Below are 26571 nucleotides of genomic sequence, written 5' to 3'. Positions count from 1 at the left end.
TCTTATCTTTCTTTACTGAGATTTTGTATCTCTGTGCTGAGACTTACTATTCTTTCATGTGTTTCAAGCATGTTTGTAATTGTTCATCAAGCATTTTTACAATGGCTTCTTTAAAATATTTTTTAAGTAATTCTCTGTCATCTCAGTATAGGGATTTCATTCAGTTTTAGATTGCAATTTTCTATTGAAACCTGGATATTTGGGGTTTCTGCGTCTCTATGTTATGTAACATAGTCTGTATATTCTGAGACTGTGTATCTTATTTAAACCTTCTGTTACCTGGTTTCCTCTGAACTCTTTTGGCAGGGAAAGAGTGTATGCATTCTTGTTACAATGCATACTCATTGACCTCTGATTGAGAGGGGTTCGTTTTTACTTCCCGTGGGAGGTAGAATGGAAGTTCCAGCTCCCACTAGGTTTCCACTGATACCTCCCTGGCAGGGTGTGATAGGAATGCCTTGGTACTGTTCCCCACATGCCCGCCACTGACACCAGGTGTGGGGGAAAAGGGCTGGCCTCATGAGTGATGGTGAAAGCCGTTACTCCTTATTAGTACCCCTGTGATACCTCATTAATGCTATGTTAAGGTGGAAGTCATAATCTTTACTGAAAGCAGCCAATGTGGATGAAAGTCTCAGCTATTGGCTTTCTCTGACATCACCCAGGTGGAGCAATTATGACACCTATTTACAACCTGATAAGGGTGGAAGTCTAGACACCACACTTGGCCTTTCCTGACATGGGTAGGGAAGGAACCATGTGTTTTTCTGTGTTTGGCCTACGTAGCGTGGCTATTGTCTAAAAGCTTTGTGTCTTGCTAGGGTACCACTTTCCCAGTCCTTTGCCTAGAGAGAACAGGGTTTTTTTTTTTTTTTTTTTTTTTTTTTTGTACTTTAGATGCAGGCTTACGGAACAAACTAGCTTCTCCTTAAACAATTAGTACATATATTGTTTTGTGATATTGGTTGCCAACCCCACGACATGTAAACTCTACCCTTCTTGACCTTGGGTTCCCTATTACCAGCTTTCCTGTCCCCTCCTGGCTTCTCATCCTTGTCCCTGGGCTGGTGTGCCCATTTAGCCTTGTTTTATTTTTATGAGCCTGTCTAACCTTTGGATGAAGGGTGAACCTCAGGAGCGATTTCATTACTGAGCTAAAAGGGTGTCTGGGGGCCATACCCTCAGGGTTTCTACGGTCTCTCTTAGACCAGTAAGTCTGGTCTTTTGTTTGTTTTATGAGTTAGAGTTTTGTTCTACGTTTTTCTCCAGCTGTCCTTGACCCTCTACTGTGATCCCTGTCAGAGCAATCAGTGGTGGTAGCTGGGCACCATCTAGTTGTGCTGGTGTCAGTCCGGTGGAGGCTGTAGTACTAGTGGTCCACTAGTCATCTGGGCTAATCTTTCCCTTGTGTCTTTGGTTTTCTTTATTCTCCCTTGCTCCAGATGGAGTGAGATCAGTGGAGTATGTTACATGGCTGCTCACAAGCTTTTAAGACCCCAGATACTACTTACCAAAGTAGAATGTAGGACATTTTCTTTATAAACTATGTTATACCAGTTGAGCCAGATTTCCCCTGAGACCATGGTCCCCATAGCCTAGAAAGAACAGGTTTTTGATGAAGTTTTTTGTTGTTGTTGTTAGCACCTGTTAGCATTTCTAGGTTGCTAGCTTTTTCAGCTCCAAGTCTGGGATATATGGGGCAAAAAGAAAATCCAGGGAATTCACCACTGTATTGTTTCTTGGGTCCTGAAGTTCCTAGCTGGCCTGACTTCTTTCTACCTTTTGGAAGTTTCTTTTTTTATGTTTCTTTTACATATAATGTCCGGTGTTTTTAGTTGTACTTAGTGGGAAGAATAGGGTAAACTATATTTATTCTGTTTTTCAAGGGAAATCTTTCCCCTTAATCACTTTGGAAAGACTTTGACAAACTCTTCTTGCTAAGAGGTTTCATCTCCTAGAGATAGTCACATTTTAAAATGAAATAATCTCTTTCTTTAAGAGAATGACTTTTTAGTAATGAATTTTAGGTATTGGTGGGCTGGAGAATATGTTTTGGGGGTAGTGTGAGAAAGAAGTTAAATTTGGAAGCTGAAAGTCTCTACTGGGTCTTGTGAAAACCACATCTGGTATTTGGGGAGGACCAACTCCAGACACATAGGGGAAAAAACTTCTTCACAGCTGTGATAGTTAAGATGGTGTGTCAACTTGGCTGGGCCATGATTCTCAGTGTTTTGGCAGTTATATAATGTGATCACTTCCCTGTTGAAATTTGATATGTGATCACCCCCATGATGAAATCTGCTGAATAGTACCAGCTGGGCCAGGGCCTGGGGCAGCTCATGGTCCCCTCAGCCTTCATCTCTCCACCCTCAGCCACATACTTCCTTCCTGCTTTCCCTGCCAGGGTTTTTGGCTTGTTCTGGATCCTATAGCTGCCTCTTGTTCATGTGACCTCTAGTTCTTGGAACCTGAGCTAGCAGCTTACCTGCTGATCTTGGAATTCGTCAATCTTCACAGCCTGTGAGCAAGAGTCCTTGTCTTAGGCTGGGCTCTCTTAGAGAAGCAAAACCAGTAATGCATATAAATATATAGAGAGAGATTTATATTAAGGAAACAGCTCACACAATTGTAGGGGTTGAAATGTCCCAAGTCCTTGGATCAGGATAGAGTCCTTTCCCAATTCATGGAGCCGCAGAAGCTGGTAAACCCAAGATGAGCAGGTTGGGAAGCAGGGATCCTGCTCACAGGTTATGACGGTTGAGGAATCCCCAAGGTCGGCAGGTAAGACCGCAAGATTTCTCCTGAGTCACTTAGCTGCAGGGGCTGGTGAACTCACTATAGGGAGGTCGGGAAGCAGGACTCTTGCTCACAGACCATGAAGATCGGCAAATCCCAAGATGGACAGGTAAGCTGGTAGCTCAAGTTGCAAGAACCAGAGGTCAGACAAGAGACAGCTGCTGGATCCAGAATAAGCCAACAACCTTTGCAAGGTGAGCAGGAAGGAAGTAGGCAGTGGAAGGCAGAGAGATGAAGGCTGAGGGGGTGGTGAGCCACCACAGGCTCCACGTCTGCTCGTACTACTCAACAGATTCCATCATGGAGGTGATCACATATCAAATTTCAACAGGAAAGTGATCGCAATATTATATAACTGCCAAAACACTGAGAATCATGGCCCAGCCAAGCCGACACACAATCTTAACCATCACAATCATGCTCTCCGACCTGCTGATCTTGGGTTCACCAGCCCCTGCAGCTACGTGAATCAGGAGAAGCCTTGCAGTCTTGCCTACCGATCTTGGGGTTTGTAAACCTTCACAGCCTGTGAGCAAGAGCTCTGTTTTCTGACCTGCCAATCTTGGGTTCACCAGCCCCTGCGGAAGAAACCTCTATCCTGATCTGTGGACTTGGGACATTCCAGCCTCTACAATTGCGTGAGCTGTTTCCTTGATATGAATCTATCTATATATTTATACGCTTTACTGGTTTTGCTTCTCTAGAGAATTCAGACTAAGACAACACCCCTGGCCAGAAAGTGTTGCCTCAGCTTATTTGTGACACTTGTCCGCTGCCAAAGGGAAAGAAAAGGAAAACGTTCAATTAAGTAAACAGTATATGTTCATATTTCACTGCAAGGGGTTGAAATGGTCTATCTCAGTATAATTGGTTCCACATGTTTGGCATTGATAGTTCAGGAATGACTAGTTGTACTTTTAAAATAAGACGGATTAGATGACTCATGTATAAAAATAACTACCGTTTATGGCATTTCTGTGCATGCCAGGCACTATGCTAAGTGCTTTAGGTGCAGTATTCTGTTCTTATCTCTGAGAGAAGTAGTTGTTATCTGTTTCATTTTAGGGATGAGGAGACTGAGTCTAGGTTGGACAAAGTCATCTGACCTCTGCTTGCCTAAGCTAGGGCTAAACTTTGTTCCTCTGACTCCAGAGCACTTGCTCTCACCATGTTCCTCCTGTGGCCTCCCCATCTCCCGACGTACCTGCAGTCATGCCTGGGCCCTCTGGGTGGGGATTTCAGCCTTTAAAATCAGCCAGGACCCTCAAGAGCCTTCCAGGTTAACTGGACCTCCAGACCCGTTCCCTAGAACAGTGATTCTGACCCTGGCTGCATATTGGATTCATTTGAGATTTTTAAAACTGCCAGTGCCCATGCTGCACCCTAGGCCAATACATTCAAGCTCTGAGTAGGAACCAGATATCAAGAGCTTTAAAACCTCTCCTGGAGATTCTGATGTTCTGCTGGGTTTGAGAGCCTGTCCTAGCATGCAGCATCGGCAAATGGGGCTGCTCATACGAGAGCTTCCACGGTTAGAGCAGTTAGAGTGCATGGTGAAGAATTGCAATCAGATTCTGGAACTGTCTTTTCTGATTGCAGTAATACTGTCCCCCCAGCACACGTACAGAAGGGACATGGGGTGTGTAATATGCTTGGGAAGCTTTGTTTGCAAAGCACTCTGTCAAGAAAAAGTTAAATGCCCATGTCAAAAAGTGGGAATGAGCTGAAGTGGTTGACGAGGGGCTGCCTGAAACCCTTTCAGCCTCCACTACCGAAATGTGTGCTCAAGGCCAAGGGGAGAGGAACAAGTGGGGCTCTGCTCATTTTTGTGCCAAAAAGAATGTATGGAGGTTAGAAGAGTAGGACAGTTGCTCTGAAGACAATCCCCATGTGGTTTTTGCTCAGTTATCAGAACCCCTTCATGTTCCTCCAAGGCAGGGCTGGGAAGTAGGGCAACTTGACCTGAAGTGCTTCCTTAGCTCCTCCAGATCTGCTCTTCACCCTGCTGTATACCCTGGGGGCCAACCTGTGGGGAGTATAGCAGTGAACTCCCTCACCTTTGACTGCAGTTGAGTAATGATACCAAGTTACACTTATCCCTCTAGGTCTCACATATTTGCTGTTAATCTGAAATTCAGATTTGATGGGACATCCTATATTTTATCTGGCACCCCCCCGTCACCATTATGGTCTCTGTGGAAAATCCGACCCCTCCAACACCATCTTTTATACCTGCCTTTGTTCACACTGCAGTCATCTCAGTGGATTTTCACAGGCACCTCTGTTTCTCCCATCCTGATCCACAGCAGCTGTGGCCCCCTCTGGGCACAGGCTGCCTGACCACTTACCTTCCTTTCTGTAAAGCCCCAGCTCCGTTTTTCTCTGGCATAGACTTAGGGTTTCCTGCTGCAGGGCCGATGCACTTCTTTCATCCCACAAATGGCCTTTCTTTTACTTTTCCCAAGAGGCCTAAGGGCATTCACTCCATGAAGTTATACATTTCCCATTACTCATTTTGGGGTAATGTGGAAGAATAATCAGGCTGAGAGATTTAGATTTGAAGGTTATCATTTATTTCTCATTAAGTGTTGTTGCTACTCTATCAATTAGGAATTCTTACATTTGCTGAAAGTGAAACAGTACTGAGTATAAAGTATCTGTCCTGGGTTTGGCCTTTGTCAGCTGTGTGTAGGGGGAGGGAGTGGATTGAGGAGGAGGAGCCCTTAACTTAGATGCTCTCGGGGATGTGATTCAAATGTTGGCCCAGGGGGCATACATGGAATGTGGGGCACCACCATCTCTCCTGGGACTTAGCTGGCAGAATTTGAGGTAGGGGGAGCGTGGGCATAAAAGGGATCCTGGATACAAAAGCCTTTCTGTAAACCCACCCCAGAAGTAGGTCTTTCTCCTTCCAACCGCACAGGGGCTGCTTGGTAGCAAATTCCGCTGCTGCTCCCCTGGTCTGGCAGCTGCTGCCGTACCTCATGTACCACCCAGGGATGGAAAGCCAAAAACCCCTAAAAGTTCCAGGAGCAGTCCTTATCCTTGCAGAGTCCTCTGGGCTTCCTGATTTTGAGATTGAACTACTTAGAGCTCAGCTGATACCTCAGTCCATTTCATTTGAGAAAGAACAGGAAGAGGCTGGGCAGTGGGCCCCATCAGCTGGCATTTCAGTCCTGCCCTTACTCCAACACTCTGGCCAGAATTCTTCCCCTCTCCTTTCCTAGATACGCGGAATCTTAAAGCAAGTTGATGGCACATAACATCCAGGGGTGTGATCAAATTAAACAGGGCTCACCAGCCAGCACTCTGTCCTGCAGGGCTATTGCCCTGCCCAGCCCTCTCCCAGCTTGCCTGGACTCCAGGGGCAGTGAGGCTGCTTAAGGCTACCACTCCACCTGTCACCTGGGAAGCCATAATTTTGGCAACTGCCACTTATTTTATCCACCTTGGGCTGTGATCACAAGCTCCAAGAAAACCAAAACTAGCTTGTGTTAGGAAAGGACTGTAGAGGCCCGCTCTAAAGAGAGATTCCTTAGAGCTGAGAGTCCATTTGCCATCACAAGGCCAAAGTATTTTTCCTGTCATTTATGGCTGCCAGTGTTGTTGCTCCACTATCACCACTCCCCATGCCTTGTCCAAAACAGACATTACTGATTAGTCTCAGCACTCGTGCTCACAGAGCCCAGACGTGGCCCCAGAAATCCTTTCTTCAGATGGATGCCAACTGGCCAGAGTTCAGATGCAAGCCAATAACAACAATGTAAGGCAACATCTCTGGAGTGGGCTGGCAAACCCCACACACGTTTCCTGTTCCTGAGGGGCACTTTTTATCTTTGTAGGACTCAGGTTCAGTAGCTTCTCTGTGGTCATGCTATGAGGCACTGAGGGGCTACACTGGATGTAGGCTTTGGCTCTCTGACTACAGAGCTGCTGGATAACCATTGAGCAGCACAGCCCCACCAGCCCAGCTTCCATCTCATGAGCAAATGCTCATGAGTTTAAAGGTGGATGCACTAGTTGATCACACAGAAAATAGATTCTTTAATAGCATCCCCAGTTGATCAGTTTGAGTCTGAGACTTAACTATTCAGTCCCTAAGTGTCTGACCTACTGCAGCAGTGTGTGGAGGAAGAGGTGCCACTTCAGAGGCACGCCAGTAGTCCCCCTGCAGTACCACTCCCAGCCTCAGCAGTGCTCTTGCCTACACCGCCTGCTACCCTGCAGAACCCTGCTCGCATCACAGCCATTACGCAGCAGGTGTTCACAGCACATCAGCTCCACGCTATGCATCACGCTGGGTTCTGGGGATGCTCCCAGCCTTCAAGGAATGTGCACACAATTGTTCTGAAAAAAAGCCAAGCGTACATGGAACAATGGACTATATAAGGTACCTAATTTATTGGTTGGATCCTTGTAGTTGTTGTGTGCCACTGAGTCAATTCCCACTCCTAGTGACCCCATGTGACAGAGTAGAACTGCCCCATAGGGTTTTCTAGGCTCTATGGGAGCAGATTGTCAGGTCTTTCGCCTGTGGAGCCACTGGGTGGGTTTGAACTGCCATCCTTTCAGTTAGAAGCTGAGTGCTTAACCATTGTACCACCAGAGCTACTTGTTAGATCCGTAAGCATTTGCTAATCTTCTCCAAAGGTCTGTCCCTGTGCTGTGCACTGGGGGAGATAGCAGAGACATAAGCTGTGCCCTTAAGCTGACATTGGAATCTGATCAAGGGCCGAGTAGTGATTGGAAACACCTTAGCACGTGGCACAGTGATGGGAAATGTGGGCACACCACAACTCCAGGGACTGGATAGGAGCAGTCCCCTGGGACTGGCAAATGCAGCCACTGGAGCACATGGACAGCTGTTCTTGGACTCTGGTGGGGAGGTGATATATGCAACGCTGCTTAGTAGCATTTGTTTTTATGAGGTTAAATGTCCAACTTTGGCTTCTTATCCAACCTACACAAGAAAACAATCTTGAAAGGAGGTGGGGGGGGGAGGGAGAAGGGAAGAGGAGCTGAAGATTTCTTGTGAATTCCATCCAAATTATAGCCAAAGGCAGCCAGCTTAGAAAGGACCACATTTTCATAAAGTCTCTGATTGTGGATTTTTAATAACGCCTCGAACTGACTTTCTTTGAATATTGTCTCCAAAATGGCAATCGTCAAACAGACCCATAACATTTAATTTTGTTATCTTTAAGATTAATTTACAGGAACATGTTAATGACAATTTTGCTGTAAAAGTAAGCCTTTTTGGTCTGATCTCCTCTTCCAACCATTGTTCTTAGTACCCTCAAGTAAATTCTGACTCATAGCGACCCCATGCTACAGGGTAGAACTGTCCCATAGGATTTCCTAGACTATAATCTTTTCTGAAGCAGATCGCTAGGTCTTTCTCCAGCAGAGCTGCTGGGTGGGTTTCAACCACTAACTTTTTGGTTAGCAGATGAGTACTTAACCCTTGGACCACAAGATTTCCTTCTGCCATCGTTATTCACCAAAAATAATTTTTTTAAAAATAAAGATGTTTATTTAATTTTAAATACTTATTTATTTAAAATTTTTTCCTTTTTTTAAAATTGTGCTTTAGGTGAGTTTACAGCTCAAGTTAATTTCTCATACAAAAATTTTTACATGTATTGTTATATAATACTAGTTGCAATCTCTGTAATGTGACAGTAAATTTGCCTTTCTACCCTGGTCTTCCTGTGTCCATTCAACCAGCTCCTATCCCTTTCTGCCTCCTTATCCTGCCTCCAGACACGAGCTGCCCATTTAGTCTCATGTATCTACTTGATTTTTTTTTATCTACTTGAACTCAGAAGCACACTCTTCATGAGTATTATTTTATGTTCAGTCTAAACTTTGTCTGAAGAGTTGGCTTTGGGAATGGTTTTAGTTCTGGGTTAACAGAGAGTCAGGGGCCATGTCTTCGAGGATTCCTCTAGTTTCAGTCAGACCGTTAAGTCTGGTCTTTTTACTAGAATTTGAGTTCTGCACCACACTTTTCTCCTGCTCTATCAGGGGCTCTATGTTGTGTTTCTTATCAGGGCGGTCATTGGTCTGGGCACCAACTAGTTCTTCTGGTCTCAGGCTGATGGAGTCTCTGGTTTACGTGGCCCCTTTGTCTCTTGGGCTAATATTTTCCTTGTGTCTTTGGTGTTCTTCGTTCTCCTTTGCTCCAAGTGGGCTGGGGCCAATTGATGCCATCTTAGGTGGCCACTTGCAAGCTTTTAAGACCCCAGATGCTACTCACCAAAGTGGGATGCAGAACATTTTCTTAATAAACTTTGTTATGCCAATTGACCTAGATGTTCCCCAAAACCATGGTCCCCAGACCCCTGCCCCTGGTACTCTGTCCCTTGAAGTATTTGGTTGTATTCAGGAAACTTCTTAGCTTTTGGTTTAGTGCAGTAGTGCTGACTTCCCCTGTATTGTGTGTTGTCCTTGCCTTCGCCTAAGATAATTCTTATCTACTATCTAGTTAGTGAATTCTCCTTTCCCTCCCTCCCCACCCTTGTAACCATCAAAGAATGTTTTCTTTTGTGTTTAAACCTTTTCTTGAGTTCTTTTAATTGTGTTCTCGTATAATATTTGTCCTTTTGTGACTGACTTCTTTCACTCAGCATAATTCCTTCCAGATTCCTCCATGTTATGAGATGCTTCATGGATCTACTGTTCTTTATCATTGTGTAGTATTCCACTCTGTGTATATACCATAATTTGTTTATCCATTCATCTGTTTATGGGTACCTAGGTTGTTTCTGTCTTTTTGCTATTGTGAACAGTGCTGCAGTGAACGTGGGTGTGCAGATATCTATTCTTGTGACCACTCATTTCTCTAGGATATATTCTTCGGAGTGGAATTGCTGAATCATATGGTACTTCTAACTTTTTAAGGAAGTGCCAAATTGATTTCCAAAGTGTTTGTACCATTTTACATTCCCACCAGCAGTGTGTAAGTGTTGCAGCCTCTCCACAACCTTTTCAACACTTACTATTTTGTGTTTTTTTGATTAGCGCTGGCCTTGTTGGGGTGAGATGGTATCTCATTGTAGTTTTGATTTGCACTTCTCTAATGGCTAATGATCGTGAGCATTTCCTCATGTATCCTTTAGCCACCTGAATGTCTTTGGCGAAGTGCCTGTTCATATCATTTGTCCATTTTTTAAATGGGTTATTTGTCTTTTTGTTGTTGAGGTTTTGCAGTATCTTGTAGATTTTAGAGATTAGATGCTGATCAGGTATGTTGTAGCCAAAAATTTTTCTCAGTCTGTAGTTGTCTTTTTACTCTTGGTGAAGTCCTTTGATGAACATAAGTGTTTGATATTTAGTAGCTCCCAGTTATCTAGTTTCTCTTCTGGTGTTTGTGCATTGTTAGTTATGGTTTGTATTCTGTTTATACCATGTATTAGGGCTCCTAGCATTGTCCCTATTTTTTCTTCTATGATCATTATCATTTTAGATTTTATATTTAGGTCTTTGGTCCATTTTGAGTTAGTTTTTGTACATGGTGTGAGGTATGGGTCTTATTTCATTATTTCACACATGGGTATCCAGTTATGCCAGCACTTTTTGTTAAAAAGACTATCTTTTCCCCATTTAATGAACTTTGGGCTCTGGCAAATATCAGCTGCTCATAGGTGGATGAATTTACATCTGAATTCTCAATTCTGTTCCATTGGTCTATATATCTGTTGTGATACTAGTACCAGGCTGTTTTGTCTACCATGGCGGTATAATAGGCTTCTAAAATCAGGTAGTGTGAGGCCTCCCACTTTGTCCTTCTTCAGTAATGCTTTGCTTATCTGGGGCCTCTTCTCTTTTCCATATGAAGTTGGTGATTTGTTTCTCCATCTTGTTAAAAAATGTAATTGGAATTTTGATCGAGATTGCATTGTATCTGTAGATTGCTTTGGGTAGAGTTGACATTTTCAGAATGTTAAGTCTTCTGTGAGCAAGGTATTTTTTCCACTTACATAGGTCTCTTTTGGTTTCTTGCAGTAGTGTCTTTATACAGTCCTTTTACATCCGTGGTAGACTTATTCCTAAGTATTTTATCTTCTTGGGGGTGTTGTAAATGGTATTGATTTGGTGATTTCCTCTTCAAAGTTCTCTTTGTTGGTGTAGAGGAACCCAACTGATTTTTGTATGTTTATCTTGTATTGTGATACTTTGCAGAACTTTTTTATTAGTTCCAATAGTTTTCTTGTGGATTCTTTGGGGTTTTCTTTGTATAAGATTATATCATCTGCAAATAGAGATACTTTTACTTCTTCCTTACCAATTTAAATGCCCTTTATTTCTTTTTCTTGCCTTGTTACTTTGCCTAGGACCCCCAGCACAATGTTGAATAAGAGTGGTGATAAAGAACATCCTTGTCTGGTTCCCATTCTCAAGAGGAATGCTTTCAGACTCTGTCCATTTAGAATGATGTTGGCTGTTGGCTTTGTGTAAATGCCCTTTATCATGTTGAGAAATTTCAGTTCTATTCCTATTTTGCTGAGAGTTTTTATCGTGAATGGGTGTTGGACTTTGTCAAATGCGTTTCTTCATCAATTGATAAGATCAGGTGGTTCTTATCTTTTATTTATATGATGGATTACATTGATTGTTTTTCTAATGTTGAGCCGTCTCTGCATACCTGGCATGAATCCTACTTGGTCATGGTGAATTATTTTTTTGATATGTTGTTGAATTCTAGAATTTTGCGTCTATGTTCATAAGGGATATTGGTCTGTAAGTTTCTTTTTTTGTGGTGTCTTTACCTGATTTTGGTATCAGGGTTATGCTGGCTTCACAGAATGAGTTCAGAAATTCCATCCTTTTCTGTCCTCTGAATACCTTTAGTAGTGGTGTTAACTCTTCTCTGAAAGTTTGATAGAGCTCTCCAGTGAAACCATTTGGGCCAGGGCTTTTTTTTGTTGTTGTTGGGAGTTTTTTTAATTACCTTTTGGTTTCTTCTTTTGTTACAGGTTTATTTAGTTGTTCTACCTCTGTTTGTGTTAGTTTAGGTAGATAATGTGTTTCTAGAAATTTGTCCATTTCCTCTATGATTTCAAATATGTTGGAATACAATTTTTCATAGTATTCTATTATGATTCTTTTAATTTCAGCTGGGTCTGTTGTGATACCACGCCTCTCATTTCTTATTCAGATTATTTGCTTCCTCTACTGCTTTTGTTTTGTGAGTTGGCCAATGGTTTATCAATTTTGTTGATCTTTTCAGAGGGCCTTGTTAACTCTTTCAATTGTTTTTCTATTCTCTATTTCATTTAATTCTGCTCTAATTTTTATTATTTCCTTTCTTCTGGTGTCCGAGGGCTTCTTTTGCTGCTCTCTTTCTATTTGATTGAGTTATAGGCTTAATGTTTTGATTTTGGCCCTTTCTTCTTTTTTGATGTGTGCATTTATTGCTATGAATTGACCTCTGAGCACTGTTTTTGTGGTGTCCCAAAGGTTCTGGTAGGATGTGTTTTCATTCTCATTTGATTCTGTGAATTTCTTTATTCCGTCCTTGATTTCTTCTATAACCCAGTAGTTGTTCAGCAAGGTGTTGTTCAGTTTCCATGTGTTTAATTTTTTTCCCTTGATTTTTCTGTTATTGATTTCTACTTTTATGGCTTTATGGGCAGAAAAGATGCTTTGTAATATTTCAATGTTTTGGATTCCATTAAGGCTTGCTTTGTGGCCTAATATGAGGTCTATTCTGGAGAATGTACCATGTGCGTTGAAAAAGAAAATATAGTTGGCTGCTGTTGGGTGGAGTGTCCTGTATATGTCTAGGAGATCAAGTTAGTTGTTTGTGGCATTTAGATCTTCGATGTCTTTATTGAGCTTCTTCCTCGATGTTCTGTCCTTCACCGAAAGTGGCATGTTGAAGTCTCCTACTGTTATCGTGGAGCTGTCTATTTCTCTTTTCAGTGCTGTTAGAGTTTGTTTTATGTGTTTTGGAGCCCTGTCATTGGGTCCTTAAATATTTATTATGGTTATGTCCTCCTGGTGCATTGACCCTTTGATCATTATATGGTGTCCTTCCTTATCCTTTGTGGTGGATTTTGCTTTAAAGTCTATTTTGTCAGAGGTTAATATCACCACTCCTGCTCTTTTTTGATTGTTGTTTGCTTGATATATTTCTTCCTATCCTTTGACTTTTAGTTTGTGTCTTTGAGTCTAAGGTGTGTCTCTTGTAGGCAGCCTATAGATGGATCATTTTTTAAAAATTCATTGTGCTACTCTCTGTCTCTTTATTGGTGCATTCAGACCATTTGCATTCAGCGTATTGATAGGTATAGTTTAGAGCTGTCATTTTAATGTATTTTTTTGTGTTGAGAGTTTCTTTGTTGCACTTAATTTTCTGTGCTAAGTCGTTTTTCTTTAGGTATTTTCTTTTTATCTTTTCATTATTGTTGATTTTGAATTTGCTGAGTCTTTATGTTTCTGTTTTTTATTTTGATGTGTAAGCTCATTAGTTTCCTTTGTAGTATGTTAATATTTACCCTGATTTTTCTATGTTTAAACCAATCTTTTATTTCTTGATATCACTTTGACTTCCCCTCCATATGAAAGTTCTTTGACTACATTGTTTAGTCCCTCTTTTTTATGTTTAATGTTGTCATCTTTTACAAATTGACAACTCTCTTTCCCTATTTTCAGTGTTTTGGCTTTGACTTATTTTTGTGACTTCCCTGTCTGGATTGGTATCTGGTTGTTCTGTCCTGTGTTCTAGTCTTGGGTTGTTATCTGATATTATTAATTCTCTAACTGGAGGACTCCTTTAGTATTTCTTGTAATTTTGGTTTGGTTTTTACAAACTCCCTTAACTTCTTTTTATCTGGAAATGCCCTAATTTCACCATCATATTTGGGAGACAGTTTTGCTAGATATATAATTCTTGGTTGGCAATTTTTTTCCTTTGACATTTTATATATGTCATCCCATTGCCTTCTTGCCTGCTTGGTTTCTGCTGAGTAGTCCAAGCTTAGTCTTATTGACTCTCCTTTTTGTTTATTACTCCTGAGAACTAGCCTTCATTCCAAGATTATGTCCTTCCTAAGTATTTAGTGTTAGAATGACCTTTCTTTTATAAAATGATGGTAATAATAAGGGTACTGTTGTTGTTGGCTCCTTCTCTGCAGTCTCCTGTATCCTTTCCATTTCCTGGCCACTCTCCTTCCTCCTACTCAATGAGAATTCCTCTCCTTAAGCACAACACTGATCCCATCTCCTCCGCCTTTTAGAATCCTTCCAGGACTTCCTACTGCCTTAGCTGGGATTCAGAACTCACCATATGCTGCTTAATGGAGCTTTCCAGCTCATCTCTCATTTTTGTCCTACTGTAGGAGCTCCATTCTACAGCTAAATTGGTTTTCCTAAATTATTCTGGCCACTTTCTTTCCAATTTCCAACCATATCAGCCCCGTGAAACCCTAGCTATTCTTTGTATCCCTCCTCAAAGTCATCGTGTCTTTTCTTATTCATTCAATAAACCTATTTTGAGCCCCTCCTATTCACTGGTTGTAACTAGGTCCTAGGTCTCAGGGCTTTCAGTCCAGCAGCAGAGAAAGAACTGAATGAGTAATCACAAGGGATGTTACAAAAGGGGAGGGTACCCATGCCTAACCTGGGGGTGCTAACTAGTGGGGCAAGGAAGGCCTCCCTGAGGACAACCTTCCCTCCCTCCCTCCAGTTAATTGTGTGCTGTCTTCTCTTTAACCTCTTGGGATCCTGTGCCTGTCTTTATTCCATTATACTGTCACACCGAATCGTCAACCCAGGAAAAAAAAAACACCCAAACCCATTGCCGTCGAGTTGATTCTGACTCATAGTGACCGTATAGGACAAAGTAGAACTGGCCGAAAAGGTTTCCAAGGAGCAGCTGGTGGGTTTGAACTGCTGATCTTTGGACTAGCAGCTGAGCTCTTAAACATCGTGTCACCAGGGCTGCAGGAGGTGCTATATAAATGTTTGTGGACAATTGAATCATCTACCCACTTCTGGAAAATCAAATTGTGGAGGTTAGCTATCTTTTAAACTATCTACAGTGTTGAGTGATTGCGGGTAGTTTTGGCAGCTCTCCCACTCAGTGATGTCTTCAGAGTGGATGGTCTTGCCATTAGTTTGTTCAGTTAATCACACAATTCACAGAAAACTGAAGGTTGTACCCTAAACTGTTACCAGAGATTGTGTAGGGTGAAGATTATAAAATGGGTTCCCATTTTATACATTATATGGTTCTATAAAATTGGACTTTTTCACAACAAACTTGTGTTGCCTTTATAATTAGAAATTTTAAGTGTTTTTGGTAAATCAATAAACCAAAGAAATTATTATTTGCTTCCCCCACTCCCACATTTTGCCTTCTAAGAAAGGGACATAAATTTAAAGAAAAAAAAAAATAGTTCTTTAGACAAAATCCCTGATTCTTTAGTCTGGTGGAGCTCAATGAATTGGAAGGGATATAGGTGAGCTTGGTGGTGCAGTGGTTAAGAGCTATAGATACTAATCAAAAGGTCAGCAGTTCGAATCCACCAGCCACTCCTTCGGAAGCCTATGGGGCAGTTCTGCTCTGTCCTATAGGGTTGATAGGAGTTGGAATCAACTCAGTGGCTATGGGGATAGGTGAGCTTGTCAATCCAAGGAGCAAAGGTGAATTGTAAAAACTTCAGAGCCTTCACAAAAAGATCATCCTTGCAGAGATGAATGGGATGAGCAGGTTTAAAATAAACAGAGCATTCAATACTATGGAAAACATCCCCAAATCAGAGGAAGATGGGGGAGCTGAAGGGGACCCAGGGACTGAGCCTCCCCTCCCCTACAAAGAGCAGGAGCCCCCACTTGTGGAAAAGGCTTGCCTTATGTGGGGGGCAACAGGAGAGCAAGGGCCCCTCTCCGCTGAGTCACCCTGCTCTCTACTCAGTGGAATAAATGAACGCTCCCATCGCAGCACACTCGTCTGTGTGGACGACTGAGTTCAAGGCCATCTGGCCCAAGTAGCCCTCTCCCGAAGCACACACAGGACAGAGTAGAACTGCCTCAAAGGGTTTCCAAAGAGCAGCTGGTGGGTTCAAACTGCCAACCTTTTGATTTGCAGCCAAGCTCTTAACCACTGTGTCACCAGGGCTCCAGGAGGTGCTGTATAAATATACCTTAGGCTAAGAAAAAGCAGTCAATTTTTTCTGATTTCCTATAGTGAAGTCTTTTGCCCTCCCCCAGGCGCTCAGCCTAACTGCTCAAGGAGGCAGTTCCCAAAGGCAGCAATCATGAGAGCCCACCCCTAGAGCTGGAAGGAGTCGGGGGAGCCAGCAGTTTTCTCCCGGAAGTGGAGAAGCTGTAATGGAGGAGACTCCAGACGGGAGCTATGGCCTTCAGTTGAGGAATATGTGAGGTCAGTCCACAGTGCCTTGGCAGGGAGGGAGCCAGAGGAATAAATTCCCAAATCCCCTCCCTTCTGCCCTCACGTCTCCTGCTTGTACCCTCCATTAGCTGAATAAGCACTTAGCTGAATACCTCTACTAAAAATTACTTGCTTATCTGAAATTTAATTGGGTATCTTGTGTTTTATTTGCTAATTCTGGAATCCTAAATGGAGATCACCTGGCTCTCTGTATACACATTCAGGAGCCCAGGAAGGTGTGACAGCCTGAGCATGGCAGAGGCACAGCCCCCAAGAAGGAATGAGGTGCCTCTGTATACCCCTAGTCACCAACCCCCAACATAAAATTTAGTTGTCTTCACTGACTAGGCCATGTCTGTGTTACCCACCGCCTGGCCCACTCGCTGTCAACATATTTGGATAAAGAACAACCAGCCTGGAATGTATAACTATTGTGAGTCTCTATTGTTAGAAATACTTATGGGTCAGATGAAATACAAACATTTCCATGTCCATTCCAGAAAGCACATGTTTTATAGTAAGTTCCAAGTCACTCTATAGACTGTAACATACGTACACTTTGATTATTCAAAGCTGTAGCTGTTGCTGCTGTTCTTGGGTGCTGTCGAGTCCTTTTCAACTCATTGTGAACCCATGTGGCAAAGTAGAACTGCCCCATCAGGTTTTCTAGGCTGTTTTTTTTTTTTTTTTTAATCTTTACAGAAGCAGATAAGTTGCCAGGTCCTTCTCCTGCAGAGCCACTGGGTGGGTTTGAACCACAAATCTTTTGGTTAACAGCCAAGTGCTTAACCATTTGTACCCCTACAGTTCTTTTTCCCCACAGCTAGGGATGAGTTATGTTGAGGCACAAAAATTGTAAACGCTTCTCTTTGTGACCTGTAGCAGCCTTTTTAAGACTGTTGGCCAAATTTGCAGCATAGTGTTGGCTGAGCAGTGCAAAAAGTGATCCCAAGTTCTGTGCTGTCATCTCCTGTTTATGCTGCTAAATTGAGCATAAAGGACTTGGAATAAGTCACCATTTAGTAAAAAAAAAAAAGAAAAAAACTCGCAACATTTTGGGAATTATGTTTCTTTTAAACACTTTAGAAGGAGCAAATGAAACTGATGAACGAGAATATACATGTGTCTAGATGTGTATTAAATAAATACTGCTCATGTTTTTTGAGAAGGAGCCCTGGTAGTGTAATGGCTAGGTGCTTGGCTGCTAACTGAGAGGTCCGTGGTTTGAACCCACCAGCTGCTGCATGAGAGAGAGGTGTCACAGTCCACTCCTGTAAAAATTACAGCCTAGGAAACCGTATGGGGCAGAGTGTCCTATATAGGGCCACTGTGAGTTGGAATCAACTCGTCAGCAATGGGCGTGTTTTCTGAGGGCACTCAGGATACTTCTGGCCTAAGAATTTGGGGACCTACTTGGAAAACTTCTCCATTATTTAAAAGGCTAAAAATTGGGTGTTCTGTTTTGTAGCTATCACTGAGCAGAGGGAAGAAACCAAGCCCTACCTGGCAGTCCCAGAACCTCTCCCAGGGAGTCTGCAAGCTGACCACGCATCATATTCCTTTCCTCACACCAGTGGGTACCAGTCAGCCTTGACGTTTTTCGCAGCCCAGCCTGGAAGACCACGTACAGGAAACGTAGACGTTCCCAGGATGACCACTGCCAGGTCAAAGTTTCATCTGCCTCTTGCGTTTAATCACACAGTTGGACATATAATACTTTCTGAACATAAAAATGTCAAATTTAATTGTTCAATTAACATACCTAATATATACCAGGACACTGCAGTTATTTCTTGGTGGAAAGATGGGAAGGAATTGCTTGGGGCACATCATTCAATTACTCAGTTTTATCCAGATGATGAAGTCACAGCAATCATTGCTTCCTTCAGGTAAATTCTCTTTCTTTTTTAATGTTGTTATGCTCTTGCCTTTTGTTTTCTGTTTGAGTACGCCCTGGTCCAGGCAGAGTGTAGATTAATAGCTGGCAGTCTGTATTGTCCTCTTATAGACTTATCTTGGCCCCACGGGAACTGTTTGTTAACAGATACTCTGGGGATGGAGGCTACTTCCCAGCTAACCTACCATGTATAGCTCTACTCAGGAATCTCTGAGTGGGAATGTAGTGTTTCTTAAAGGGTGTAGGGTGACATCAAAATCACCCAATGGGCATGGGGCTTTTAAAACAGTCCAGCCCTCTTATCTCTTTCCGATAACCCTATCCCTCTTCCCTTCCACCCCTCCCCAACACTCCCTCCTGCTTGAGTCACAGTACTGACGTAGCCCTAATGCATATTGGGTAGGAAAAGATGAAGAATCTAAAGTCGGGGGAAAAGGGATGAACCCTCAGACACTTGATTCAGAATCTTAGTTGTTGTCGTTAGGTGCCAGGGAGTAGGTTTTGACTCACATGACAGAGTAGAACTGCCCCACTGGGTTTTCTTGGCTGTAATCTTTATGGAAGCAGATCCCCAGGTCATTCTTTCTTAGTGTTGCTGGGCAGGTTTCAACCACCAACCTTTTTGTTAACAGCCGTGAACGCTTAGCCATTGTGCCACCAGGGCTCCTTCACTGTCTCAGTATTCCACTTTATTTTGGCAGTGGTAAGCCAAATGAGTTGGAGGGAGGTAACAGGGATAAGCAAAGTCAGGACATGTATCTGGAATACGCCATTGCCCCAAATATTGAGCCATCATACTTCAGAGTACTGTAGACAGTGAGGTATTTTCTTTTTTTACCACCTTTTTTTCCCCTCTTCATTCCTCTTGGACAAACCCACTGCCAAACCCACTGCCATCAAGTCGATTCCAACTCACAGCAACTCTATAGGACAGAGTAGAACTGTCCCATAAGGTTTCCAAGGAGTGCCTCGTTGATTCAAACCACCGACCTTTTGGTTAGCAACCGTAGCTCTTAACTGCTACACCGCCAGGGTTTCCTCTCTTGGACAGGAGGTTGTTTGTGTGTGTGCTTTGTGTTGTTTTGTGTTGGTACTTCTTTATGGGTACAGTATTAGAATTGGAAAAAAATACAAAAGAAGGCACGTCTTGTAAAAGTGCTGACACGCTAAACTCTAACCAAGTCATTAGGCCTGTGGTAACTCCAAGGTGGTTTTCTGTAAATGAAATATACAGTGATTCACCAGAATGCCTGGCATAGAGTGGAACTGCACCCAGCATCAGGTCAGAGAAAGTGAAAGCGTAACAGACCAAGAGGTTTCCACTCCTGAGGGGAGGGATCACAGAGAAAAGGTTCTCATGTCAACTCTGATGGCTCTGACCTCATTATGAACCTTTAACAACCACATGCCAACCCAACAAAAAGGTTGGCAGTTCAAACCCACTCAGAGGTGCCACAGGAGAAAGGCCTGGTGATCTGCTTCTGAAGGGTCACGGCCTTGATAACTCTATGGAGTACAGCTCTGTTCTGTACACATGGGGTCATCATGAGTTGGAACTGACACAGCAGAAACTACTTCTGTTTTTTGCTTTTTTATAGTATACTACCCAGCTTACCTTTATAATATTCTTCAACTTTATTAAGGTAGTATTCAGGATGGTTATAGAGTAACTCAATGACATAAATTATAGTGACTTAATTAAGATTATAAATATTGGTGTAATTTCCTGGCAAGTGAGAAGTATGTTGCAGAACCTAATCTTGACATCTTTTAGATGACCAGTGTGACTCACCTGAGGTTAGTACATAGGAACCTAGTCAGTAATTAAACAGGGAGCCTGATTTGCACACCTGCAATGTCCTCTCTTTTCACATCTCAGAGGCCCTAAGGAGATCTACTCTGGTTCTGAGGAAGAGCAAAAAAATTAAAAAATAGTTCTAGGCTTTCAATATATGCAATTTTATTCGGAATTCATTAGCCTGCAATTTTGTTGGAGTTGCCTGCAGTACTTATATGGACCATGAGGAGCCCTGGTGGCACAATGGTTAAGTGCTTGGCTGCTAATTGAAAGGTCAGTGGTTTGAACCCACCAGCCGTTCCATGGTAGAAAAGACCTGGCAATCTACCACAATAAAGATTATAGCCTAGGAAATGCTGTGGAGCGGTTCTACTCTGTCCTGTAGGGTCACTATAAGTCAGAATTTTAACCTGGGCATCTGTTATCGATAGATGAAAGAGTTGTCTTTCATCAATAGGTGTAGAAAACACTCAGTATCTGCCAACAGATTGCGGTATTCCTAATTGAGGGCTAGGTGATTAGTACTGAAAATGGTGTGTTCCCCACCCCCTATCCCCCAGTGAATACTGAATGGTGTGAGACTCAGGCTGCATTGCTCTAGAGTTATGTAACATTTACCAGGCCTCCTTTCTGGACTCGAGTCACCAGGCTGGGCCTCCTCCTTAGCACCCCAACAAGTAACCTGCCCTGTCAGCATCTGATGGCAGCTTGTAAATGTAGCACATCCAGGCCCCGGGGCACTGCTTGGCCAAGACCTTTCCCTAGGATCTCCAAAAAAGGAGGGTATAATTTGTGTAATTAACTCTAGAAGTGTCTGGGTGGTACAAATGGTTAATGAGCTCAGCTGCTAACTGCAAAGGTTAGAGGCTTGAGTCCACCCAGAAGAACCTTGGAAGAAAGACCTGATGATCTACTCCCAAAAAGTCAGCCATTGAAACCCCTATGGGGTACAGTTCTACTCTAACTCTCGGGTAACTGGTAGTTTAATTAACTCTAATGAACTCGAAGGTCTGGTATAGCTCCCCTATCAGGTAAACCAAAACAAACAAACAAACAAATCTATTGCCCTCTAAGTGATTCCCATTCATAGCGACCCTATAGGACAGAGTAGAACTGCCCTGTAGGATTTCCAAGGAGGACCTGGTAGATTCAAACTGCTGACCTTTTGGTTAGCAGCTGTAGCATGCCGTAGCGCTTAACCACTACATCTCTCAGGTAAAGCACCCCACAAAGGTATGGCCATCAGAACAGACGACTGAGAAGCCCAACTCAGGCAAAAATAGAGACTGAGGCTCCATAAGCTGGCAAGCCGTGTTGATTTAGTTATTGTGTGATTTGTGGTGAAGTGTTTGTTGCTTCTTTTTTCTGTTTAGTCTAGGGATTCCCAGTGCTCTTTAAATTATGGCATAGTTCCCAGTAGCTAAAGCTACTAAGATTTTACTTTCTTAGTAGATTTTCTTTGTGAAGACGTTAAGTGGGTAGTTTGGGTCTCCTAAGATTCTTGTGCCCTTTGAGGCCTCCTCTTGCCCCCATGCAGGTTCCTGGTGTGGTGAGATGCCCGAGTTTTTGCCCACCTGCCCGAAGGCTGTGTGTGCTGGTGTGGAGGTGGAGAAGGACAGCTCCTTACTCGTATCCTGCGTTATGTGGGTCTGACTGATGCCTGGTAGGGGTTGTTCTTTCTACTGTTGTTGGTGACACAGAAAATGGAACAGTACATGAGAAATTAATAAATCATCTAGAAAATAATAACATAATTTCTTTAGACAAAACATCAGCTGTAAAAGTTATTATTAGCCACAGATGCCTGACGCTTTCTGGCTTATTTCATTCTCAGAAGACTTCCTTTCAGCTCAGAGTTTATACAAGATTCCTGTACTTGGGTCTCCACTGTATCCTTTCAGCACCATTTGAGCCATGTTGTTAGTGCCATCTAGTTGATTTTGATTTATAGTGACCTTTTTTTTTTTCATGTGACAGAGTAGAGTTTTCTAGGCTGTAATCATACTGAAGGTCTTTCTCCCAGGGAGTGGCTTGGGGGGGTTCGAACCACCAACCTTTTGGATAATCTATTGCTACTGATTTGATTCCAACTCATAGCGACACTATAGCTGAGCATTTAATCACTTAATCACCAGGGCTCCTTAATTGACAGGTGAAAACAAGTTTATCGGTAGATTTTTGTATTTTTTAAAGAAAACTCTAGGGCTTAACTGATACTTAACCAGCCATTTCTGTACAAGCCAGCCTAGTTGTAACAGGTTTAGAAATGGAGAACAGCTGTATGGTTGAAGAGAGTCCCAGGGTAATTAGCTGAGGCTGACCTTGTAGCTCTGTCTAGGTGGCTCCTGTCTAGACACTGAGGCTGAGTCTGTATGCTTCTGTGGGTCCTTCTTGGTTCAGGCATTTGTATTTAACCAAAATCTGACGAGATGTTTATCCTTTTTTTAAAAAAAATGTAAAAAGCAGTACGTGCATGTGGGAAAACATTCCAACTGTTCAAAAATTCTCTGTCCCACTCCAGCCTCCGGTCTTTTCCCTGGGGAGAGCTGAGATTACCCATTTCTTGGGTATTTTTCCAGAGATATTCAGTCCATATGCAGTTGTGTGTGTGTGTGTATGTGTGTCTGTGCACACATGTGCATGTGTCCATGTATTTGCATTTGCCAGGTCCCAGTATGGTGTGTGGAGCCCTGGTGGCACAGTGGTTAAGAGCTTGGTTGCTAACCAAAAGGTCGGCAGTTTGACTCCCCCAGCTGCTCCTTGGAAACTCTGGGGCAGTTCTTCTCTATCCTATAGGATCTCTATGAGTTGGAATCGATGTGTTAATCTAATGGAGCGATACAACTGTGGTTAAATCAGTAGCCAGAATTCACATTTTTATGGCTATGTAAATACTGTTTTCAGCCTGAATCATGTCTATTTTAATTATGTTTTACTTCTTCTATAACTTCTTAATTTCTCTGAATTTAGTAGTTCCCTTGTGTATTAGTTTGCTTAATTTTCTAAGCATTGGTCACTCATTCTTTCCTAAATACTAAAATGTACATCTGTTCTCAAAATGGCCAAATCATCAGGACTGATTTTTTTTCTTGGAGACTCCGGTCTTGGATCTCTCCCTTCCTCTTTTACAATCTGAACAGGTTGCTCTCTAGGCCTGCAGCCCAGCTAAGTTGTCTTTACCGTCAGTCTGGGACTAACACCCACCTTCTCTTAAGTTCCAGGCTCTAGTTCTTGGGGCTGGGCCCTCCTTTTTTCTCGGTGGCTTACTCCCTCACTTTGGTGTGGAGCCCATCTTCCACTAGCTTCCTGGGACTCGCATGTATGAAAAATGCCCTTTTTTTTTTTTTTTAACACCCATCTCGAGGCAGTTTGTCTGGGTAGTTTCAACGGGAAAATAATTTCCTGTCGTAATTTTGAATGTATTGATATGTTTCCTTTTAGCTTCTAGAGTTGCTATTGAGAAGTCCGATGCTGTTCTGATTGTCTCATAAATGACCTGGTTTTTTCTCTCTGGAAGCTTTTGGAATCTTCGCTTTTTCTCTAGTGTTGTGACATTCATTGATGAAGCCCCTTTGTGGTAGGTCTGGCCAGGAAGGACCCATATCTTCAGTTCCTGCGCATTTTCTTGAATTATTTTTCCTCCTCCTCTCCTCCCACTTCCACCTTCCTGCATTTTCTTGTTTGTTCTTTCTGGGATTCCTTTTCTGTTTTTGGAATGCCTAGACTGCAGTTCTGAGCTCAGAGCCTTTCCACTTGAGCCTCCACAGAGATGGAACCTCCTGTTTCTGCTTAGAAGAGGGGCAACCAATCCTCCTGTCTCCGGCTCTACCCACACCCAGCCTTCTGAATGGGAGCCTTTACTTGCATATCTAGAGATCAACAGTGGAATTATTTAGGAGAAATCTTTACTGTAATACAGGTGAAATGGGTCTTTACTTAACTTACTTATAATGCAAGTACATATTCCTTCTCATCAGGTGACTGCTAAACTCCTCCTGACATTAATGACTAAAGACAAAGTTTTTATTATATTCCCTTTATGGTCTGCTTTCTCCTTTCTATTGCTGGGCTGACTTTTCCTTCTGATTGATTGCCTTTAGGCAGGCACTCCTGGACATTTTGTGCAGTCAGATTTCTGTAGTCCAAGGGTGTTCTGCTAAACTGCTTTTTGCGCCGAATGTTTTCTCAGGCTTTCTGGTGGCCTTTGCATAGCTGTGCTCTGGGTGGGGGAGCTGGGTGAAGAGGTCCTTGGGCTGTCTTCCTGGGACTGCGCTCTGTATCCCTCTCTGGCCTTCACTTTCTCTCTGATCCCTGCCTCTCTAAGTCAGGCCGCAAGCCTAATGGAACTCCGGGTCACAGGACCTGTGGCTCCTGGGTACCTGGGGACCCACCTCACTGCTTCGTGTCTGCTCTGGATGCTGATCGTGCTGTGCTAACCCCCGGCAACTGCCACCCATTGCCTGTGGGGTCCCTCAGCCAGCACGGAGCCCCTTCCGAACTTGACAGCTTCCTGGTCTCCTTTAAGCCTTAAAAAGCCTTAGGCCTTCGCAAATTGGGGGATGGGCTCTATTTTGCTTTCGGATAAGTTGAATCAAGGAAGCAAGCTGCTAAGAAGAATGGCAGACCCCTTTGTATTTTTCTTTTTTTCCCCCAAGTCATGGTCTTCTTTCCTGTGTCTGATAAGTAGAGAAGAAATAAGTGTCTTTGGGACAATAAAGGCATCCTATGTTGGAGAGCATATTAGAGCATTTCAAAATATTCCTCAGTCTCTCTCCTCTTCCCACCCCTGACTGAGTGCAGGTTTTACATATATTGTGTAACTTCCTGTTGTAGACACCTTGGAAAGGTAAGAAGCAGGGTCTCGACATCTTAGAGCCAAGGCTACCTTTTTATATCAAATAGTTTTAACTCTAATATAAAGAAAACACGAGAAATGTGGTTTATAATAAAATAATAGGAATTTCAGCATGTGAATGCTGGGCATGAGCACACCAGGGGAGATCATGAAGTATTCAGGGACTCGTACCCTGCGAGTCCCCGTGCACATGACAGCTGCAGAAGCAGTGGTGCTGTCAGTGGTCAGTCTTCCAAAGTGATGACTGAGTCACGGGAAAGTTCTTAACAGGATGAAGGGGTACCAGCCCTTCATTTTCCTGGTAGTTGCAGTCCTGGAAAATATTCTTGTTGGGTGCCCATCGACTCAATTCCAATTCATAGCCACCGCATGTTACAGAGTAGAACTGTCCCATAGGGTTTTCTTGGCTTTAGTCTTAATGGGAGCAGATGGCCAGGTCTTTCTCCTGCAGAGATGCTGTGTGGGTTCAAACCACCAACCTTTCGGTTAGCAGCCGAGCACTTAACCACTGCGCCACCAGGGCTCTTTTGGTGGCTATTACAACCATGCAAAGTATTTTGTGTCTATGTAAAATGGAGTTAGGTCCTAGTCTCAGAAGATCACTTGGGATACGAAACAGTGGTCCCTGGCCCCTAAAAGCCATGGTGCCCCCTGTCATTGTGACCACCAAAAACAATCCTGCATGTTTCCAGGATGCCCTGAGGGACCAGTACCCCGAAACAGAGGACCATTGGTGTGGCACGTAAGATGGAAGTCAAGACATGTAACAGCAAGTGACAAAGAAGTTGAAGAATTTTGTATTCCCATAGTAGGAACTTGAAAGGGTAACTAATCCAAAAGGTAACATCTTTGTGTGTGTTTCTTTGAAGCATAACTAGTGTGCAGCGTTCAGACAATGGATCCTATATCTGTAAGATGAAAATAAACAATGAAGAAATTGTGTCCGATCCCATCTACATCGAGGTGCAAGGTAAGTCCAGAGGCCACAAGGTATCCAGTTGCTACAAGGCCATTTGTTCTAAAGTCTGTTTGAATTGCTTTTTGTGGAGTTTGTACCTCTGTATACAAACCTTACGAATCCATCGGCATTGAAATTTCCAAGGCAGTCCTCTTTTTTAGATTTTCGGTAACCAATGAATTTATTTCTAAAAGTCTTGACTATCCTAGGCCAAGGGGTGAGAAAAAAGGAGATAGTGGACTTCCTTGTCCTCGAGTTATTTACAATCAGAAAGGCTGAAGACTTTTTTAGGGAAGAAAATGCATTCCATTATTCACGTTCTCACTGCTGATGTCATATATCACTCACCTGGCCAAATGGTTCCTTGCCTGTTATCCAGCAGCTTTTCCATCGTGGAATCACAGTAGGAGATCTTAGGGCTATAACTGTGTAACACCAAGTTGACGCTGTTGTCATGAGAACAGGCTGTGAAAGTATTCAGCCATACCCAGTTGTTTAACCAGTTGCCATTAGCTCCAACCAATGGCCACCTCATGTGTGTCAGAGTAGAGCTGTGCTTCTTAGGGTTTTTAGTGGCTAATTTTTTGGAATTAGGTCACCAGGCCTTTCTTCTGAGGTACTTCTGGGTAGACTCGACCCTCCAATCTTTCAGTTAGCAGTGAGTGCATTTATTATCACGTGTCTGAAAGTCTTACACACAGTAGATTGTCCTCAAACGTGGGCAGACCTATTACATAGCTTTGTTTTTACTCTGTGTTTATTTCGGTAAGGAATACTGAAAACCTGCCAGCCTGTCCTAGGAGTTTGAGCAACCCCTGGCTTAAGAACTGCCTGACCACCCTTCTGGTACAACCAGTTCTGTTACCAT

At 43.0% G+C, this 26571-nt stretch overlaps 1 protein-coding gene across 2 annotated transcripts in view; it reads left to right on the top strand.

Annotated features, from left to right (window-relative positions):
- MERTK (MER proto-oncogene, tyrosine kinase) overlaps positions 1–26571 on the top strand; it is a 157084-nt gene that overhangs the window by 10181 nt on the left and 120332 nt on the right. For both annotated transcript variants that reach the window (XR_010317984.1, XM_023557033.2), the window contains exons 2-3: positions 17664–18084; positions 25615–25715. Coding sequence is in view for 1 of the 2 variants with exons in the window: in XM_023557033.2 (XP_023412801.1) it covers positions 17664–18084; positions 25615–25715 (522 nt within the window). In the remaining variant the exon portion in view is untranslated. The remainder of the gene's footprint in view (positions 1–17663; positions 18085–25614; positions 25716–26571) is intronic.

Source organism: Loxodonta africana, chromosome 15, assembly GCF_030014295.1.
Source record: "Loxodonta africana isolate mLoxAfr1 chromosome 15, mLoxAfr1.hap2, whole genome shotgun sequence".
NCBI classification, from domain to species: domain Eukaryota; kingdom Metazoa; phylum Chordata; class Mammalia; order Proboscidea; family Elephantidae; genus Loxodonta; species Loxodonta africana.
Note: the sequence above shows the minus strand (reverse complement) of the source record. Positions and strands in the feature narration are given on the sequence as shown.